We start from the raw sequence: 22,471 nt of genomic DNA on the forward strand, positions 1-22,471 counted from the left end.
ACAATGGGCAGTGAGGGAAAGATATCGTCCCTGTCCATGGCTACTGGTCCACGCATCGGTAGTCAGGTGGACCTTGCTACTGACAGCGTTTAGTAGTGCATGTTTAATTTTTCCCTCCACATGCTTTTGCAGGGCAGGGACGGCTTGCCTGCTGAAATAAAAGCGGCTGGGCACGTTGTATTGTGGGACTGCCAATGCCATGAAGTTATGGAAGGTGTCAGTCTCCACCAGCCTGAATGAGAGCATTTCAAGGGACAGTAGTTTTGCAATGTCAGCATTCAGAGCCTGTGTTCGGGGGTGGTTTGCCGAGTATGGGCGCCTTTTCTCCCATGCCTGTGCTACCGATGGCTGTAGACTGGCCAGGGAGTGTGAGGATGACAGGGAACGTGATGCTGTAGGTGGAATGACACTGTGTCTCTGTAAAACAGTGCCAGAGGTTCTTCCATGGCGATCCTGTGAGGAAGCCGAACCAGCTGTGTGAGAGCTGGAGGAAGAGGCTACAACACGAGCTGAAGAGCTGGTAGGTGGCGCTGTAGATTGGCCTAGGTCTTCAGTGTGTCTTTGTAACTCCACCACGTGCTTGGTCCGCACTTGTTTCCACATATTTGTGGTATTGAGGTTGCTGACACTTTTCCCTCTTTTCACTTTCTGATTACTCAGCTTGCATTTGACAAAGCAAATGTCATCTGCAACTGTGTCAAAGGACCAGGCACTGCAAGTCTTGGGAGCGCCCGTTTTGGGTTTTGGAAGAGGCTTGCTCCTAATGGGTGCCGAAGTGGAGGCTACAGGCAACCGAGTCTGCCCCCTCCCTCTCCCTCCTTTTTTGGCCATTTGGGGAATCTCTTCCTCAGAGCTGCTCCCACCACCTTCCTGTACCTCACGCCATGATGGGTCAAGGACCTCATCATCTACACTACCCTCTTCAAACGACTGCTTCTCCTGGGTAGTCTCGACAGCACAGTACGCACCAGAAAGTGGCACCTGAGTCTCATCATCAGATGCGTACTGAGGTGTGCTGACCATAGGCACTGGCCCACCCGCCTCTTCAGATTCAGAGAGACAAAGCTGTTGCGCATCACTGCATACTACCTCTTCTTCAAATTCTCGAATGCTGCTTGGCTGGCCCCCTCTTTCCAAGCCAACAGATTCAGAGAACTGAAGTAGAGATGGCTCCTGTCCAGGGCTCTCTGACTGCCTGGGCAATTTGGCACGTGGTGAAGAGACAGATGGGTGCTCTTCAGTGCTCTGGACCTGAGAGGATCCGGAACTAATTGAAGTCGATGCGTTAGCTGCCATCCATCCGACAACGGCTTCAATTTGTTCGTCCCGCAGAAGTGGGGTACGGCTAGCTCCTACAAAGCTGCGCATAAAGGACTGTTCCCTGGGAAAACTGGGGGATGCTGAGTTACTGGTGCCCGCAGCAGGCACAGAATCCCCACGTCCTCTCCCTGCAGAAACTCCACGCCCACGACAACGTGCCTTACTCCCTGCCTTCTTCATCTTGGTATACTGATAAAGATAGGCAGAAAAGTACTAAGGGCTTAGTGTGATTATTCCTGAACAACTGCTAACAGGTATAAGAAACACTAATTTTATTAAGTGTGGACTAGACTTTAATATGAGCTAATGTGACCTACACAACTGTAAAGTGGAGTGTTTGGTGAACTTTATTAACTTTTTTTTTCACAAAAAGACACTGGATGTGCCCAAAAATGTAAAAATGATAGTATCACAAACTTTTTGTAGCTATTACAATGCAGGAAGGTAACCTACAATGCAATAGATGAGGGTTCAAAAAATCGGCTAATACTAATCTGGCTGGGGCTGCAGGGCACAAGCCAGCAGAAAGGCTCCTCTATTTACTCCTATACAGTGTTTGCAAATATTCTAGCTGGATATGGATAGAACCAGACTAATAGGAGAAATCTGGAAAAATGAGCAGCACTAATGCAAAAAAGGACAATGTATGAGGCAGTGACGCACCCTGAGCGGACTACAACCAGAGGTGGTGCAGAATACACTACAGCGTGAGCTGCACTCACACACAGAGACCTCGCAGACAGCCGTGAACAGCGCTGCAAGGCAAAAGAAAGCTACAGCAGTTGATAAAGTAGCCTGGGTAAAGCACTATATTGCAAATCGCTAGGTCACACTGTCCCTCAGAATAGCAGCGCCCTATCCCTAACTGAATTCACAGCAGAGTGAACCCAAAATGGCGGCGGCGGCAGCGGCTTTTATAGTGCATCATGACATCATTTCAGCAGCCAATCACAGCCATGCCAGTAGTTACATGCCTAACATGCTCTAACAGGATGTGCCCACACTTCTTAGGATCCTCATTGGCTGAATAAAATGAAACTGGCTCATTGCATTATGGGAACTTCCGATTCCGGTATTCGATAAACTAAAAGTATCGGAACTCAGTATCGGAATTCCGATACCGCGAATATCGGCCGATACCCGATATTGCAGTATCGGAATGCTCAACACTAGTGCATTTACTGAACATACATTGCAGGAGACCACCATTTCAGATTTTAAAATCATGTATCAAGCTGGTGTAATAAAGTATTCTAATTTACTGAGATAATGACTTTTGGGTTTTCTTTGGCTGTAAGCCATAATCATCAACATTAACAGAAATAAACACTTGTAGTAAATCACTCTGTAATGACTCTATATAATATGAGTTTCACTTTTTGTATTGAAGAATTCAAATAAATTACCTTTTTGATGATATTCTGATTTTGTGAGAAGCACCTGTATATTCTGTATCAGCATCATTCAAAGGTTTACATGGATAAGTGGATGTTTAGTGCCACTGATCGATAAACCATGATCATTGTTCTCAGCAGTGCGAGTTCTGTTTACAGAGAACAATGACCTTTTGTGCTGCACAAAAAAATGATTTCACCTGATGAACAAGCATTTTGCTCATTCATTGGATGATCAGCTACCTAGCTACCTTGAAATGTATATCATAAGAACACTTCTTAAACGAATATCTTTCAGTGTAAATGCAACTTTATTTGCAGAGACATGATTGAAGTAATATTTTGTTTGCAAAAGAAATTCTTTTAATATGTAAAGTGCCTTCCCTTAGAGTCTTCTCTTGTTATTTTCAGGGCTGTAAACATTTTCCATTCTATTGCATCCCCGCTTATTATGTACTAGATTATGGCCCGATGCTATCGCATCGGGAGGATGCGATAGTATCACACCTCTTGCCATGTTAACCCTCAACACACACACTCCTCTCACCTTTCACCATCTCGACTCACACTTTCACTCCACATACGACCCCTTCTCTCACTCCGTCTCTCATACTCACGCCGTCATCGCCGCTGCTCCACGATCCCCGACATCTTCTTCCGCCGGCGCCATCCTGGATCCAGACGTTGTCCACGCCGGCGACATGTTCTTGCGGCGACGCCATCTTGAGTATCGTGAAATCCCACGATACTCAAGATGGAGTCGCCGGAAGAACATGTCGCCGGCGTGGACGACGTCGGGATCCAAAATGGCGTCGGCAAAATCCCGCGATAGTCAAGATGGCGTCGCCGCAAGAACATGTCGCCGGCGTGGAGGACGTCGGGATCCAAAATGGCGTCGGCGAAATCTCGCGAGTTTTCGCCGACGCCATTTTGGATCCCGACGTCCTCCACGCCGGCGACATGTTCTTGCGGCGACGCCATCTTGACTATCGCGGGATTTCGCCGATCCAAAATGGCGTCGCCGCAAGAACATGTCGCCGGCGTGGAGGACGTCTGGATCCAGGATGGCGCCGGCGGAAGAAGATGTCGGGGATCGTGGATCAGCGGCGATGACGGCGTGAGTATGAGAGACGGAGTGAGAGAAGGGGTCGTATGTGGAGTGAAAGAGTGAGTGGAGATGGTGAAAGGTGAGAGGAGTGTGTGTGTTGAGGAGGAGTGGTGTGTTGAGGGTTAACATGGAAGGAGGTGTGCGGTGACGTCACCGGTTACAACTGGACGGAAGTTGTTACAACCGGAAGCTGCTTAGGGCATTTATTATTATAGATAGCCCCATCCTTTCTTACATTGTATCCTCTATTGTTATGGTGAGTGCTGTACATAAGAAAAATATTTGGTATCTACAGATGTGCACACCAGGGCTCCTGTGTGTTCATCACGTGACCTGTCGCATGACCTTCCAAAAATATCATGTGACATGTAACGTGATGCATTGGGTACTGGGGACCCATGCACCCTAAACTGCCCAAGGCCCTGGTTACCCTTAATCTGCCCGTCGTATACTATATTGCCTTTTTTTAAAAAATATTTAAAATATTTTTTCTTGCACTTTCAGAGTTTTTCATAGATGCTTTGGGACGTTTAAAAGTTGGATCCTGTAATCATGTTTCAATTGGACACCAGAAGAAGGAAATGCCAAAAGATAAAGCATTAGAAGAAAATTTCAAAAAGTACAATTCATTCCGGCAAAATACTCCAGCCCAACAGAATTTTAAGCTGGGCCTACTATATTTTAAGAATCGACTGAGCTGTTTTATCAAGCACTAACCTCCCTACAAGAGTGATCTCCCTTGTAAATATCAAATGTATTAAAGGGAATCTGCCCCCTCCCCGGGACGTATGACTTATTAATATGGGCATACATTTAATAGAAATGTTACACTTGTCCTCACCTGTATGCTTCATATTAATGGTCTTGTTGTGGACAAATGTTATATTCTGTCTTTATTCTATTGATTTCTTCCAGGCTCTGGGGCATGCTTTGCCTGAAAAAAAAATGCCTGCCTCCTGTACTCATTACAATACTACCCCCCTCCCATGCACATCAGTTATGATCCCCCGAATCTCCCTGCTTGCACCCTGCACTCCCTCAGAAATACATGGCTCATCTTCCCTTTTATGGGCGCTATTTTCAGGGATCTTCTGCTCTGGCGCTGGCAACTTCCACTCCAGTGACCTCCGCTGTTCAGGCCCGATAAGGTGCTCTCCCCACTTCCTCTCTGCATAGTCATCGCTATGTACACATGGTTCCTAGCAATGACTGTGCTAGGAGGAAGTGGGGAGTGCCTCTTATCGGCGCGCAAACCTGAGGTCACAGTGACTCTCCGGGGCCAGAGCAGAAGATCCCTGAATGCAGAGTCCATACAAGAGAGGATGAGGTATGTATTTCTGAGGGCATGCAGGGTGCAGGCGCGGGATTTCAGTGCCATAACTGATGTGCATGGGAGGGAGATAGTATTTCTACATTTCTCCACAGCAAGATCATTAATATGGGCATACAGGTAGGACTAGTGTAACATTTCTATTACCTGTATCCCCATATTAATAAGTCATATGCATCCCAGGGGCTGACAGATTCTCTTTAAAGTTTATTTGGAGTTCTCCATCTTATAGTTGTCAGTAACAGCACAAGGAATGAAGAGACAGTATGATCACACCTTTTATTCTCTAGATAAGTCTAGATAATGAAAAATTATGTTTTTCTAACAATGAGCCAATATGTTTTTGCTTCTTACCTCTCCTTTCTGGAAATGTTTAAATCTGATTGATCACTTTGATCGCTACTTATTAATGACAACTGTAAAATTTCTGTTATTAACATATACTGTATATTGTATATTCTTGACATTTTTGTATAACGTTCTAACTTTTCTCTATGGTACCGGCACTTATTTCAAGAATTCGGCATGCTCTGTCATATTTTTATGCAATTCCTATAGAAGTCAATGTAGAGAGATTTGCACATATACAGACACCTATCCATTCCAGGCAGAACAACATGAGACCCATTCTGAAGATAACTCTATGGAGGTGATTTATTAAGACCTGCATTTCATACACTAGTGTAAAACCATACCTCCCGATGGTAAAACGTGCCAAATTGTTTAATAATCTAAAATATCTTTACAGTCCATGTGCTAGAAAATGAATCTACACCAGCTGCAAGATGATCCAGACAAGGCTGGCATTACGGAGGATACTAGATCACTGACGGGTGTATTAATTCTTAAGGTGGTAGGACTCGCTGAAAGGGATACTAAAACATAACCTTTATTCAAAATTTATAAAAATAAAATAACTTGTATATCATACAACATGGTGCCCTTATGTGTTTCAATTTCTAGAGTAACGTAGAGAATTGACTAGGCGTAACTAGAGATGAGCGAACTTGTCGGAACACTTTCGCCAATCTCAAATTCGGCATGAATGTAGCACAATGCTTTTGTTTTCACTTGGCCTAGTATAGTAGTGCTGTACGATGAGTGGGGGGACGTGTTTATGAAGGGGGGGGTGTCGAGGTCAGAGGAGCTGCAGAGTGTAACTTTTTTCTTTAATATTTTTTCCTTTAATAACTTAATGTGTGTACATTCCGGCAGCCAATCAGGACGCAGGAACCATCCACAATGTCATGGCACAAGGTCTTCTATGATTGGCTGCCAAAGTCACATGTCCCTGTCTATATAAAAGCGGACTTCTTGTTTTGCTGCCATTTTCTCAGTGTCACAGTGCAGAGAGGTCGCTCCTGCTAGTGCTGCTGCTGAAAATGAACTTGTCAGTAAGCTAGATAGGATCCTGTCCTATGTGAAATTGATCTTCCAGCATCTAACTAGATTGTGTAAAAACTGTATTGCAGTCTCAGGAGGCCCCATTTGCTAATCAAAATCATTTGGGCAAAAACTGTTTTGCAGTGAAGAATCATTAGGCCAGATTTCCTCTTAAAAATCGTTGAGCCTAATATAGAGGTTCAGCCAGGAGACCCTATTTGCTAATCCAAATAGTTTGGGATAAAACTGTGTTGCAGTGAGGAATCAGAAGGCTAGATTTCCACTTAAAAATCGTTAGTTATAAGAGTGTTGTTCAGGCACACTATGCAAGAAAATAAATAGTGATTGTTCATTTACTGACAGGTGATTGACAGGAGTGGGCCTAAGGTTGTGAAACAGCAGGTTGCAAGAGTCGAATGGTATATTTTTCATGAGTGGGAAAAAGTGAGGTCGTGGTGTAAGTGAGAATAGGCTTGGTGTTCAAAGTGTACATGGATTAAGTGTTAATATTAATGAAAGCTCAACTGAACAAGCACCATCTCATCCTATCTAAAGCTCAATAACAACATCTGTTTCTGGACGGGCTACTCCATTCCCTTTTCTTTGGCAGCGGCATAACAGTACGCCTTGTAGATGAGGGACAGAAAGAGAATGTGCTCCAGTGGATGGCAAGTGGCCTCTCCTTCTCGTCCTCCACCTTAACATCACACACAGTGCAATCCTTAGAGGAGGCACCCCAATCACCTGTTTCCCCCCATGCCACACATTTCCTAACACTCAGCTGACTTAACCAGTAGAAGGAAAGCTGGGGGCAGATGTTTATAGCCTTGGAAAGGGGTAATATTCATGGAGCTTCCCAGGCTATTTATATCAGCTCATAGGTGTATGCATAGCCTTTACTGGCTATTAAAATGGGGGACCCCCCAAAAAATGATGTAACCCTTTACTGCCTTTGGACGGAATAGTACGCCCAATGGCAGTACCCCCGCTTTGATGAGGGCTCCGACGGTGAGCCGGCATCAAAGCCGGGACATGTCAGCTGATTTGAACAGCTGACATGTGCCCGCAATAGGTGCGGGTGGAATCGCGATCCACCCACGCCAATTAATTAGTTAAATGCCGCTGTGAAATGGCATTTAACGCGTGCTTCTGGCCATTGGGCCAGAAATACACGCACCGCTAACTCCCGTCTCATGATCCCGATGGTAAAATGTGCCAAATTGTTTAAGAATCTAAAATATCTTTACAGTCCATGTGCTAGAAAATGAATCTACACCAGCTGCAAGATGATGCAGACAAGGCATCGGCATAACAACCAGAGGTCTCCTTGAGACCTCTATGGTTGTTGATGCCGGATTGCTTTGAGCGTCACCCTGTAGTCGGCGCACCTAGCAATGCAGTAATTCTACTACATATAGGCAACTTGAGCATCGCCTGTATGTAGCAGAGGTGATCAAATTGTGGCAGCTTCTAGCCTCCCATGGAGGCTATTGAAGCATGCCAAAAGTAAAAAAAAAATAGTTTTAAAAATATAAAAAATATAAAGAAATATAAAAGTTTAAATCACCCACCTTTCGCCCCTTTCAAAATAAAGCAATTAAAAAAAATCACACATACATATATTAGGTATTGCCATGTTCAGAACTATCAATAAAAAAAGTTTAACCTTATTGATAAACGGCGTAGCAAGGAAAAATTGAAACGTCAGAATTACGTTAATTTTGTCGCCGCGACATTGCATTAAAAAGCAATAACGGGCAATCAAAAGAATGTATCTGCACAACAGTGTTATTATTAAAAACCTCAGCTCAGTGCGTAAAAAATAAACCCTAACCCAAGATCATGAAAAATGGAGATGCTATGGGTCTCAGGAAAATGGTGCAATTTTCTTTTTGGCAAAATTTAGAATTTTTTTTCACCACTTAGATAAAAAAGAACTTAGACATGTTTGGTGTCTATGAACTATTAATGACCTGGAGAATCATAAGGGCAGGTCAGTTTTAGCATTTAGTGAACCTAGCAAAAAAGTCAAACAAAAAACAAGTGTGGGATTGCACTTTTTTGCAATTTCACCACACTTGGAATTTTTTTCCCGTTTTCGAGTACACAACATGCCAAAACCAATGAGGTTCAAAAGTACAACTCGTCCCACAAAAAATAAGCCCTCACATGGCCATATTGATGGAAAAATAAAAAAGTTATGACTCTGGAAAGAAGGGGAGCGAAAAATGAAAACGCAAGACCAAAAAAGCTCCGGGGGTTAAGAGGTTTTAATAACCAGCAAAGGATATGCAGACAGCTGTGAGCTGATATTAATAGCCTAGGAAGGGGCCATGGATACTGCCCCCCAGGCTGAAAACATCAGCTCTCAGCCGCCCCAGAAAAGGTACATCTCTAAGATGTGTCAATTTTGGCACTTAGCCTCGCTTTTCCCACTTGTCCTGTAGTGGAGGCAAGTGAGGTCATAGTTGGAGGGCGGTTGATGTCACCATTGGTAACATCAAGCCCAGAGGTTAGTGATGGAAAGGCGTCAATAAGACACCCCCATTACTAACCCCATAGTCATATCGTATAAAAACACACACATCCAGAAAAAAGTCCTTTAATTGAAAGAATAACAGACTCCTTTAATAAATCTTAATTAAACCATACTTGACCTCGCCCATTCCACCGATGCCATTGTCTTCTGTAAAAGAGTTTAAGTAAAAACAACAATATTCCTCATCTTTCCAAAGAGAAGATGTTAATCCATTTGTCCCACATCGGGTCTAGCTCTGCTACATCGAGATGGCAAGCTGCATGGTAGAATGATGCGACCATACAACCTGTCTTCCAGCAGAGATACTGAGCAGTGTATGCTCAGTGTCTCTCTGTGAACTTCTTGCTCGCGGTGCTGTCAGATAGGTTCACAGGATCACAGCCAATGAATTCACTTCACCTATTTGACGTAAGTGGGAGCACCACAGGAAATTTCCCACTGTGCTCGCACTGACGTCAGATAGGTAATAGGAGTTCACAGGGAGACACTGGCCAGTGTTAGCACACATTGCTCAGTGTCTCTGCTGGATGACAGGCTGTATGGTCTTGAAAGCAGGTTGCAAGATGCAGTGACAGATGGCAGAGCAATGGTTAACAAGTTTGACAGTTTTAATGTAACAGCGGATTAACTCCTCACAGGAAGAGAAATTGTTAACTGGGAGAATAACAGTCCAATTATAAAGGATATGAAGAGTTAATAATCAATGGGACAGCAGTTCTGTTAGCCCCATATTTACCGCTCCCGGGCTCGCGTCCGCTGCTGCTCCTATCCTGCCTTCTGCTCCTCGCCTTCCTGCTCTCAGGCGTGCAGCTGCGCGGGCACCCCTGCGCGTTCCCCCTGTGCCGTCAGCCGCGCGAATGCACTTTAGGGCCCGGCCGCTCGAGTCCCCGTGTCCTTTATCCAGCAGCGTGACCTGACCCGGTAACACTGCCTGTCCAATGGGGGACAGGCACAAAGTATTTCAGGCCGCCCTCAGTGGAGGCGCCTGATTATCGTGTATACATTTTGCTACTGCCTTGCTTCCATTTAGCTAGCCTGCTCTCTTACTCTGTGTGTCTCCCCGTGTGTTTTCAGAGCCAGTTCCTGTCCTCCGTCCTACTGGTTGTCCGCTCCTCCTCCGCCTCCATATACCTTCTGCCTCTGGACCCTCTCCACCTCGTGCCTTCCACCCTCTTAGCCTCCCCTGTACCTACTCCTGCACCTACTCCTGCCTTATACGTTCTCCTCTCTCAGCTCCTTCTGTCTTGTCTACTTTTTGGGGTACCCTCCTCTTGCGCTGACCCCTGGTCCCGGCTGCCGTGGTACACGAGGTCCCTGAGCCTGCCCCTAACGGTCCCTGTACAGGGGTTGGTCCCATCTGGTGTGCTCACTTGGGGGAGATTTGGTACCACGGCCCAGAGGGTCCACTCTCGGTACTCGCCGCCTTTTGGCATAACAGAATAATCAGGCCATGGACCCTGCTGGGGCCTGCATCTCTGCTCAGAAGGAGCTAGTGTTTTTGCATGAGAATCAGACTCGCATTATGTCTTTTATGAAGACTATGGATTCTCGTTTGTTGGCCTTACAGGCCGCAGATCCCAGTAATGCCTCCCAGATAGCCGGCCTCCAGCAGGAGCTGGTCCAGCAGTGCAACACCCAGGCTCACATATTGTTATATATGGCCTCCGTGGATGACCATTTGCTTTCCTTGCAGTCAGCCTCCTCACAGGCGTTGTCCCGCAACTCTGACTCTGCTTCCCATCCTCCTTCCCATCTCGGTAAACTGCCTCGGTATGGCGGCGATTCTAAGCTGTGCAGGGGTTTTCTAAACCAATGTCGGTTACACTTTGAGTTATTACCCCAGCAATACCCCACTGACCGGGCTAAAGTGGCATTTATAGTGTCCCATTTGGAGGGAGAGGCCCTCTCCTGGGTGAATCCCCTTTGGGAGCGTGATGATCCCATTGTATACAGTATACTGACTTTCATGGATTCCTTCTGTAGGGTCTTTGATGAACCTGGGCGGCTGGCCTCCACCACAGAGTCCCTCTTTAACCTCCACCAGGGCGCCCTCACGGTCAGACACTATGCAATCCGCTTCTGCACTCTGTCCTCTGAGCTGGGGTGGAATAATGAGGCTTTGTTTGGGGCCTTTTGGCGAGGGCTTTCTGGGAAGATTAAGGACGAGCTTGCGGGTTGAGATACTCCGACCACCTTGGAGGATCTTATATCACATGCATTGACTTGCGTTTTCAGGAGCACACTCTAGAGGCTGCCAGAGAGAGGAGACCTTTCAGACCATCTTCTTCCATCCACAGGCCGCCCAGTCCACAACCTACTGGGTCCTCCAGTGGTCCTGCACCAGAGCCGATGCAGGTGGATCGGATTAAGATGGCAGAGCAGCGTAGCACAGGGCTTGTGCTTTTATTGTGGTGGAGTGTCTCATTTTCTGCGTTCGTGTCCTGAGAGGTCGGGAAACTCCTCCACCTAGGTCAGTTTAGAGAGGCCTCCCAAGTTGTGTCTGATTCCTCTCCACCTCTTACTCTTTCAGTTTTAATTATCCAGGGTCAGAGACGTGGTTCTGAAGTGGCCTATGTGGATTCAGGCACTGCAGGGAACTTTATTAGGCTTAAGGAGGTGAACAAGTATCGGATTCCCATTATTTCTGTCATGCCACTCTAACCGCATTCCCCCAGAGCCTGGGCTCAGCGCCTGACGTCATCACTTCCAGTATCGTGCACCTTCCGCGCTTGACTCTGTGGTTGTTCACTCGACTTCATGACTTCCCCATAGCCTGACTGCAGCCGCGCCATCTCTGTCGTCTCTATGGTCCAGGAAGACCTGACCCGGAAGTCCCTGCACACATGCCCTATATGAGGCTGCCTCTTCCTGTAGGCGGCGCCTGATTATCATTCTGGCTCCCTTGCAAGACCTGCATGGCCGCTCTTGGCCATACTCAGGTCCCTTGCCCTGTGCTCTGGTGTGCTCCCTGCACACACTCTGCCTTTCCTGTACCCAGGCGTGCTTCCCAGCATGCGCTCTGCCTTGCCTTGTACCCAGGCATGTTTCCCAGCACGCGCTCTGCTTTTGCCTTGTACCCGAGCGTGCTTCCCAGCACGCACTTTGCTTTGCCTTGTACCCAGGTGTGATTCCCAGCACACACTCTGTTTTTGCCTTGTAGCCAATCGTGCTTCCCTGCAAGTGCCCTGCTTTGCCTTGTACCCAGGTGTGCTTCCCTGCACGCGCCCTGTTTTGCCTTGTACCCAGGTGTGCTTCCCAGCACGCGCTCTGTTTTGCCTCGTACCTGGGCGTCCTTGTCAGTGCATGCTATACGCACTCCTGTACCCAGCGTGTCCCCGTGTACACTCCCTGACACTCAAAAACACGAGCAACAAGCAGTGCGTCCGGAAAGAAAAGAAGAGTGGTAGTTATGGGCGACGCACTACTAAGAGACACGGAGGCAACTATCTGCAGGCCGGACATAACCGCACGAGAAGTATGCTGCCTCCCAGGAGCAAAAATCAAGGATGTGGCCAACAGGATACCAACTATCCTCAAATCCAAGGACTACCCTTTCCTACTGATACATGTAGGCACAAACGACACGGCAAGAAATGACCTACCAACTATCTATGAAGACTTTGAAATTCTGGGGAAGAAAATAAAGGAACGGAATGTACAGGTTGTTTTCTCATCAATCCTCCCAGTCGATGGTCATGGCATCAGGAGATGGAATAGGATACTAGAGGTGAACAACTGGCTATGACGATGGTGCAGGCAGCAAGGATTTGGATTCTTGGACCATGGCGTGAATTACCTCTACGATGGACTTCTCGCAAGAGATGGGATACACCTCACAAAACCTGGGAAACACACATTCGCCCGAAGACTTGCCACACTCATCAGGAGGGCTTTAAACTAGAAGAAGAGGGGATGGGAGGAAAAACAACAGACAAGAACATGCAGCAGAAGGACAAACTAATCAAGGATGCTAGATGTGGTAAAGAGGACCCAAGACAGGGTACTCAGGAGGAAGCTAAGAAAAAGGAAGCAAAACTTCTTTCCTGCATGCTGACCAACGCAAGAAGCCTGACCAATAAGATTGAAGATCTGGAGTTGGTAATGTATGAGGAAAAATACGACATAGTAGGAATAACTGAGACGTGGTTAGACGACAGTTATGACTGGGCGGCTAACTTGCAAGGATATGATTTGTTTAGGAGGGATCGTAAAAAAAGGAAAGGGGGTGGAGTCTGTCTATATATAAAGTCCACTTTAAAGCCCACACTAAGAGAAGATATACCAGAGGGAAATGAAGAGGTGGAGTCTCTATGGGTGGAGATACAAGGAGGGAAAAGTAATAAAATCCTCATGGGGTTTGTTAGAAGCCACCAAATATAATAGCAGCCACTGAAAATGTATTATTCAAACAAATAGACAAAGCAGCAAATCATAATGAGGTGTTTATTATGGGGGACTTCAACTACCCCGACATAGACTGGGAAACTGAAACCTGTGTATCTCAGAAAGGAAACCAATTTCTGACAGTGACCAAGGATAATTATCTGTCACAACTTGTGCAGGGCCCAACTAGAGGGACAGCCCTTCTGGACTTAATTTTAAGCAACAGGCCAGACAGAATAGCAGAAGTACGAGTCGATGGGCACCTAGAAAACAGTGACCACAATATAATACAATTCCACTTGTCCATCAGTAAGGTGCCCTGGAAGGGGGTTACAAAAACGCTGAATTTCAGGAAAGCAAAGTTTGATCAGCTTAGAGAGGACCTTCGCCGAATTGATTGGGACAATGTCCTCAAAAATAGGAGCACAGAAAATAAATGGGAAATATTTAAATCAGTTTTACACACCCACTGCGAGCTAGCCATACCGTACAGAAATAAAAGGGCTTGGAACAGGAGAACACCAATGTGGCTAAATAAGGATGTTAAAAGGGCAATAAATAACAAGAACAAGGCATTTAAGAAGCTAAAACAAGAAAGCAATGAAGAAGCATTAAAAAGTTATAGAGAAAAAAATAAAATGTGTAAAAAAACAAATACATTTAGCAAAAGTGGAAACTTGAGAGACTCATTGCTAAGGAAAGTAAAACAAACCCCAAACTATTCTTTAATTATATAAACAATAAAATGATTAAAATTGATGGTGTCGGCCCTTTAAAGAACGAGGGTGAAATCATAGAGAGCGATGTGGGAAAAGCAAATGTTTTAAATACTTTTTTCTCAACAGTGTTCACACAGGAAAAGGATTTGCCAGGGGAAATGCAGAGTGATAATGTAAACTCCCCATTAAGTATTACCTGCCTAACCCAGGAAGAAGTGCAGAACCGCCTTAGTAAGATTAAAATTGACAAATCACCAGGCCCTGATGGCATTCACCCTCGCGTATTAAGGGAGTTAAGTAATTTGATAGACAGGCCTCTATTCCTTATATTTAAAGACTATAGAAACAGGGTCTGTTCCTTTTGATTGGCGGCAAGCAAATGTGGTACCAATATTCAAATAGGGGTGTAAAAGCGAACCTGGAAACTATCTGTTGTGGGTAAAATTTTTGAAGGGTTTCTAAGGGATACCATTATTGAATATCTCAATGTTAATAAATGTTTAACTCCATATCAACATGGATTTATGAAGTATCGCTCCTGTCAAACTAACCTGATCAGCTTCTATGAGGATGTAAGCTCTCAAATGGACCAAGGAGAATCATTGGATGTCATTTCACTCGACTTCTCTAAAGCATTTGACACTGTCCCACATAAAAGATTGGTAAGTAAGATGAGAAAGCTTGGGCTAGGGGAAAATGTGTGTAGATGGGTAGGTAGCTGGCTTAGTGATAGAAAACAAAGAGTGGTTATCAATGGTGCATACTCAGATTGGGCCAGGGTTACTAGTGGGGTACCACAGGGTTCTGTATTGGGCCCCCTACTATTTAATATATTTATTAATGATCTAGTGGATGGCGTACACAGTAAAATATCAGTATTTGCAGATGAAACAAAACTATGTAAGGTAGTTAACAAAAAGGAGGACAGTTTGCAACTACAGACTGATTTGAGTAAATTGGAGAATTGGGCTGAAAAATGGCAAATGAGGTTTAACACAGATAAGTGTAAGGTTATGCACATGGGAAGGAGAAACAGATGCTATAATTACTTACTAAATGGGAAACTGCTGGGGAAATCATACATGGAGAAGGACTTAGGCATCTTAGTCAATAAGAAGTTAAATTAGAGTGCCCAGTGTCAGGCAGCTGCCACCAAAGCAAATAGGGTCATGGGATGCATTAGAAGAGGTCTGGGGACATGAGATGAAAACATAATTCTCCCTCTGTACAAATCACTCGTCAGACCACACTTGGAGTATTGTGTGCAATTTTGGAGGCCGATGCTCAAGAAAGACATTACTGAACTTGAAAAGGTTCAAAGGCGGGCTACTAAAATGATAAATGGAGTTGGTTCACTACAATACCCAGAAAGGTTATCAAAATTAGGTCTATTTACTCTAGAAAAGAGAAGACTTAGGGGAGACCTAATATATATGTAAAAGTATATCAGAGGGCAATACAGAGATCTCTCCAATGAACTGTTTGTACCAAGGACTGTGACAAGAACAAGGGGGCATTCTCTTCGTTTGGAGGAAAGACAATTTCTGCACCAGCATAGAAGAGGGTTCTTCACGGTAAGAGCAGTGAGGCTCTGGAATTCTCTTCCTGAGGAAGTGGTGATGGGCCAACTCACTGAATGAATTTAAGAAAGGAACGGATGCTTTTCTTGTGAGTAACAGTATAGAATGTTACGAATAACATAATATTATAGGTAGATGGTTGACCCAGCTTAGGGGAAGGAACTTTTTTCCCTATGGAGTAAATTGGCTTCTACTCTGTGGGTTTTTTGCCTTCCCCAGGATCAACAATGCAGAACAGCTGCACTAAAAAAAGGCTTAACTAGATGGACATAAGGTCTTCCTTCAGCCTTCAAAACTATGTTACTATGTTACCTTGTACCCTGCGTGCCCCCGTGTCCACGCTTTACACACACCTGTATCCAGCATGCCCCTGTGTCCATGTTTTTCACACTCCTGTATCCTGCGTGTCCCCGCCTGCACCTTGCTAGACACGCAGTCTCGTGTCTTCTGTGAACTGGCCACCTGGTTCCAGCAGTCGTGTTACTTTACCCCCCTGGGTCTCCCCCTGATGCTCCCTGTATAGGGGGTGGTCCTCACTAGGTCAGCTCGCCCAGGGTGGGTTGGTGTCACGAACCAGAGGATCCACTCCAGGAGTCGTCACAATTTCCCTGAAAAACCCACGTATGAATCCTTCAGTGGATGGCAAACCTCTGCAAGAGTCCATCTCCATGGTTACTGAGGAAATGGTTCTGCAAATTGGAGCTCTGCACCAGGAGAAGATTGCCTTCTACGTCTTACCCAACTTGTCTCATGCATTGCTTCTTGATCTTCCCTGGCTTAGGACAAATGAGCCCGTCCTTGACTGGCGTTCTGGCAAGATCCTTCATTGGGGGCATCGGTGTCAAGAGAAGTGCCTCAAGTCCGTCCGGCCTCCCAGTTCTGCTCAACCCTATACTGGTCTAGCAGGATTGCCTTCCGCTTACTGGTCATTTGCTGACGTATTCGATAAGAAGGAGGCTGAGCTCCTCCCACCTCATCAGCCATATGACTGCCCAATTGAGCTGCGGCCCCGGGACCACCCTGCCTAGGGGCAGAATCTACCCTCTGTCTCCAGTTGAAACCTCAGCCATGTCTGAATACATCCGAGAGGACCTTGCTTAGGGGTTTATATGGAAATCCTCTTCTCCTGCGGGAGACTTTCTTTCTTTGTAAAGAAGAAGGATGGCTCTCTTCTGCCTTGCATTGATTTCAGAGGTCTGAATTACATTATGATTAAGAATAAGTATCCCCTTCTGCTCATCCCTGAGCTCTTTGCCCACTTGAGAGGGGCCCGGGTCTTCTCAAAGCTATATCTACGTGAAGTCTACAACCTAATCCATATTCGCTCCGGTGACAAGTGGAAGTCCGCCTTTAATACCCGGAACGGGCATTACTAATATCTCATCATGCCCTTCGGCCTCTGCAATACTCCCGCGGTATTTCAGGAATTTGTCACAACATTTTCCGAGATCTGCTATACTCTTGCGTCGTGGTGTACCTGGACAACATCCTCGTTTTTTCTCTGGACCTATCTTCCCATAGGAGGAGTGTTCGTCTGGTGCTGCAGCGACTGCGGGAGAATCGCCTCTTTGCCAAGATCGAGAAGTATGTTTTTGAGCAGTCTCCCTTACCCTTCTTGGCGTATATCGTCTCTGATTCTAGATTAAAAATGGATCCTGAGAAACTGTCCGCGATCCTCCAATGGCCGTGTCCGGTGGGGGTTAAGGCCATTCAATGCTTCCTCGGTTTTGCCAACTATTACCGACAGTTTATTCCGCATTTTTCCTCAGTTATCAAACCGATCTCGTGTCTCACTCGGAAGGGAGTCAACCCCACAATCTGGTCCCCAGAGGCCGAAGACGCCTTTTTAAGCCTGGAACAATCTTTTGCGGCCATGCTTGTATTACATCGTCCCGAGGCTAACAAACCATTTGTCCTTGAGGTGGACACTTCTTCCAAGGGTGCCAGTGCAGTACTATCCTAGAGGTCTTCTTCTGGCTGGTTCATCACTTGCAGATTCTTCTCCAAGGCCTTTTCTCCTGCGGAGTGTAACTATTCGATTGGGGATCGTGAGCTGTTGGCCATAAAATTAGCTCTGGAGAAATGGCGCTACCTACTGGAGGGGGCAGTCCATCCTTTTACCATTTTCACCGACCATGAAAATTTGGCCTACATCCAGTCAGCCCAGAGACTCAACCCTCGGCAAGCAAGATGGTCTCTGTTCTTTGGTCGCTTCGACTTCGAGCTTCATTTCCATTCTGGTCATAAGAAGACCAGACACTTTATCACGGTCCCTTCAGCCCTCAGACTTAGTGGAGGAGTCTTCGCACATCATTGATCCAGCCAAGATTGTCACTGTGGCTCCTGTGAAGCTGTTTACTCCGCCTCCGGGCAAGACCTTTGTTTCTGAGGCTGATAGAAAGGGAGTTTTACATTGGGGGCACTCCTCCAAGATCGCTGGACATGTCGGATTTTAAAACACTTTAGCCTTCATTTCTCGGTTCTACTGGTTGCACGACTATTCTGGTGGTAGTGAACCGGTTCTCTAAAATGGCTCACTTTGTTCCACTATAAGGGCTACCCTCTGCTCCTGAATTAGCAAAAATCTTCATTCTTCACGTCTTCTGACTTCATGGATTTCCGCAACATATTGTGTCAGACCGTGGAGTTCAGTTTACTTCCCGGTTCTGGAGGGTGTTATGTAAACTATTGGATGTAACGTTGGATTTCTTCTCTGCGTACCACCCTCAAACCAATGGCCAAGTGGAGCGTGTTAATCAAGTGTTAGCATCCTACCTGCATCATTTTTCCAACACTCATCAAGATGACTGGGTCTGTCTTCTCCCCTTGGCCGAATTTGCTTATAACAACCATCCCAACGAGTCTTCAGCCAAGTCTCCATTTTTCTTGGTCTTTGGGTTGCATCCTGGTATTCCTCTTCCAGTTTCTGTCACCTCAGGGGTGGCTGCAGCCGATTCCGTGAACTTGGAATTCTCCAGAATTTGGCAGGAGACTAAGGAGGGCCGGAGAACGCAAGAAGAAACATGCTGATAAGAGATGTTTAGATTCCCCGACTTATCTTCCGGGTGAAAGGGTTTGGCTCTCTTCTAAGTATATCAGATTGAAGATTCCCTTCTACAAGTTAGGGCCTCGCTACAGTGGTCCTTTTGAGGTCCTCATGCGCATCAACAACGTAGCCTACAAGCTAAGGTTGCCTGCCTCGCTCCGCATTCCCAATGTCTTCCACGTCTCTACTGAAGCCTGTCATACTGAATCGTTTTCATCTTGCCCCTGGTTCCATCCCTCAACTGGTTTGTACCAACAATGTGTTTGAGGTAAAAGATATTCTGGCCACTAAGAGGGTCAGGGGAAAGACTTTCTTTTTAATTGATTGGAAGGGGTTTGGTCCCGAGGAGAGGTCTTGGGAACCTCGAGAGAACATTAATGCTCCCCGTATTCTTAAAAGGTTTTTGTCCAAATGTAGGAGAGGGGGGTCTAAGAGAGGGGGTACTGTTTCTGCTCTCCAGCTGCGCGTGCACCCCGGCGCGTTCCCCCTGTGCCGTCAGCCGCGTGCACGGTCTTCTCGCGTATGCGCCTTAGGGCCCGGCCACACGAGCCACTGCGTCCTTTATCCAGCAGCGTGACCTGACCCAGTAAAATTGCCTGTCCAATGGGGGACAGGCACAAGGTATTTCAGGCCGCCCTCCCTTAGATGAGGCGCCTGATTATCGTGTATACTTTACCTATACTTAGGCCCTTTTTGCTACTGCCTTGCTTCCATTTAGCTAGCCTGCTCTCTTACTCTGTGTGTCTCCCCGTGTCTTTTCAGAGCGGGTTCCTGTCCTCTGTTCTCTGTTCCTCCACCTCCATATACCTTCTGCTTCTTGACCCTCTCCATATCGTGCCTTCCATTCTCTTGGCCTCCCCTGTACCTACTCCTGCCTTATCCATTCTCCTCTCCCAGCTCCTTCTGTCTATTTTTGGGGTACCTTCCTCTTCAGCCGACCCCTGGTCCCGGCTGCCATGGTACTCGAGATCCTTAAGCCTGCCCCTAACGGTCCCTGTATAGGGGTTCGTCCTTTCTGGTGTGCTCACTCGGGGGAGATTTGGTACCACGGCCCAGAGGGTCCACTCTCTGTACTCACTGCCTTTTGGCATAACAAGTTCTTTAGTGCAGTTATGTCAGGAATCCAATCAATCCAGGCAGTACTTGGGGGTTGATAGCGCCGGCAACGCACGGCACCTCGCCAGTTACCAGGCACACCATGCTTCTTCCTCTGTGGTCCCCGCTTGTGATAGCGGGAGTACCAAGAAGCAGGCTGGGGTGTTCCTGTCGCTCAAGGGGCGGAGTGCACCTCTTTCCCTGCTGTGCGCTGCTGGCTCCCGCCAAGACTGTTTACGTGTGCACTGTCCCTGTTCTCACTCAGTCATGCCCCCTACTTCCAAGTGCAAAGGTCCGTCCAGTCTCTTACTCCTTCCCCGGACAACAGGGAAGACACCCCAACAGTTCCAGACCCAGCACAGGACAGGTACCCATGGCCCGGTTCTCCTTCTTACAATCATATCATGCAACCAAGCAGCCTGCCATCTAGATGTAGCAGAGGAAGAACCGTTGTGAATAGTGTTGAGCATTCCGATACTGCAAATATCGGGTATCGGCCGATATTCGCGGTATCGGAATTCCGATACTGAGTTCCGATACTTTTTGCATATCGAATACCGGAATCAGAAGTTCCCATAATGCTATGAGCCAGTTTGATTTGAATCAGCCAATGAGAAATCCTCAGAAGTGTGGGCACATCCTGTTAGGCATGTTAACTAATGGCATGGCTGTGATTGGCTGCTGAAATGATGTCAAGATGCACTATAAAAGCCGCCGCCGCCATTTTGGGTTCACTCTGCTCTGAATTCAGTTAGGGACAGGCTGCTGTTCAAGACTCTGAAGGACAGTTAGAGATAGAGATTTGCTATATAATATTGTGCTTTACCCAGGCTACATTATCAACCACTATAGCTTTCTTTTGCCTTGCAGCGCTGTTTACAGCTGTCTGCAAGGTCTGTGTGAGTTCAGCTCACGCTGTGTAGTGTGTCCTGCAGCCACCTCTGGTTGTAGGCCGCTCAGCGTGCGTCACTGCCTCATACATATTTATTTTTGTTTTATTGCTGCTCATTTTTCATTAATTCTCCTATTAGTGTGCATCCATCCGTATCCATCTACATTGGTTGCAAACACTATATAGGAGTGGACACCAGAGCCTTTCTGCAGCCTTTCAGTGCTAGTGCACAGTTCTCTGCACTGTTCACGGCTGTCTATGAGGTCTCTGTGTGTGAGTGCAGCTCACGCTGTAGTGTGTTCTGCAGCCACCTCTGGTTGTAGTCCGCTCAGCGTGCGTCACTGCCTCATACATTGTTCTTTTTTGCTGTAGTGCTGCTTATTTTTCCTTATTTTTCCAGAATTTCTCCTAATAGTGTGCTTCCATCTGTATCCAGCTAGATTGGTTGCAAACACTATATAGGAGTAGATAGAGGAGCCTTTTTTCTGGCTTGTGCCCTGCAGCCCCAGCCAGATTAGTATTAGCCTAATTTTTGGAGCCTCATCTATTGCATTGTAGGTTACCTTCCTGCATTGTAATAGATCCAAAAAAGTTTGTGATACTATCGCTTTCACATCTTTGGTCACATCCTTTTTGTTTTTTTGAAAAAAAACACAAAGTTCACCAAACACTCCACTTGACAGTTGTGTAGGCCACATTAGCTCATATTAAAGTGTACTCCACACACTTTATAAAATTAGTGTTTCTTATACTTGTTAGCAGCTGTTCAGGATTCTGTGCCTGCTGCAGGCACCAGTGACTCAGCATCCCCCAGTTTTACCAGGCAACAGTCCTTTATGCGCAGCTTTGTAGGACCTCGCCGTACCCCACTGCTGCGGGATGAACAAATTGAAGCTGTTGTCGGATGAATGGCAGCTAACTCATTGACTTCAATTACTTCCACATCCTCTCAGGGCCAGAGCACTGAAGAGCAACCATCTGTCTCTTCACCACCTGCCAAATTGCCCAGGCAGTCAGAGAGCCCTGGACAGGTGCCATCTCTACTTCTGTTCTCTGAATCTCTTGGCTTGGAAACAGGGGGCCAGCCAAGCATCATTCTAGAATGTGAAGAAGAGGGAGTATACAGTGATGCGCAACTGCTTTGTCCCTCTAAATCTGAAGAGGTGGGTGGGCCCATGCCTATGGTCAGCACACCTCAGTACGCATCAGATGATGAGACTCAGGTGCCACTTTCTGGTGCGTATTGTGCTGGCGAGACTACCCAGGAGAAGCAGGTGTTTGAAGAGAGGAGTGTAGATGATGAGATCCTTGACCCATCATGGCATGAGGAACAGGAAGGTGGTGGGAGCAGCTCTGAGGAAGAGATTCCCTGAACGGCCATAACAGGAGGGAGAGGGAGGGTTGCCTGTAGCCTCCACTTCGGCACCCGTTAGGAGCATTTCTCTTCCAAAACCCAAAACGGGTGCTCCTAGGACTTGCAGTGCGTGGTCCTTTTTTGACACAGTTGCAGATGACATTTGTTTTGTCAAATGCAAGCTGTGTAATCAGAAAGTTAAGAGGGAAAAGTGTCAGCAACCTCAATACCAAAAAGATGTGGAAACATGTGTGGACCAAGCACGTGGTGGTTACAAAGACATACTGAAAATGTAGGCCAACCTAAAGCACCACCTACCACCTCTTCA

The 22,471-nt window shown here is 46.4% G+C and overlaps 1 protein-coding gene across 1 annotated transcript in view; it reads left to right on the top strand.

Moving 5' to 3' along the window:
- Positions 1-4,807, top strand: part of B4GALNT2 (beta-1,4-N-acetyl-galactosaminyltransferase 2 (SID blood group)) — a 384,595-nt gene extending 379,788 nt beyond the window's left edge. The window contains exon 10 of the mRNA XM_073572735.1: positions 4,327-4,807. Coding sequence (XP_073428836.1) covers positions 4,327-4,538 — 212 coding nt within the window. The 3' untranslated portion in view covers positions 4,539-4,807. The remainder of the gene's footprint in view (positions 1-4,326) is intronic.
- The last annotated feature ends 17,664 nt before the right edge of the window (positions 4,808-22,471 follow it).

This window comes from Dendrobates tinctorius, unplaced genomic scaffold (assembly GCF_039654945.1).
Source record: "Dendrobates tinctorius isolate UK_male_01 unplaced genomic scaffold, ASM3965494v1 ptg000032l, whole genome shotgun sequence".
NCBI classification, from domain to species: Eukaryota; Metazoa; Chordata; class Amphibia; order Anura; family Dendrobatidae; genus Dendrobates; species Dendrobates tinctorius.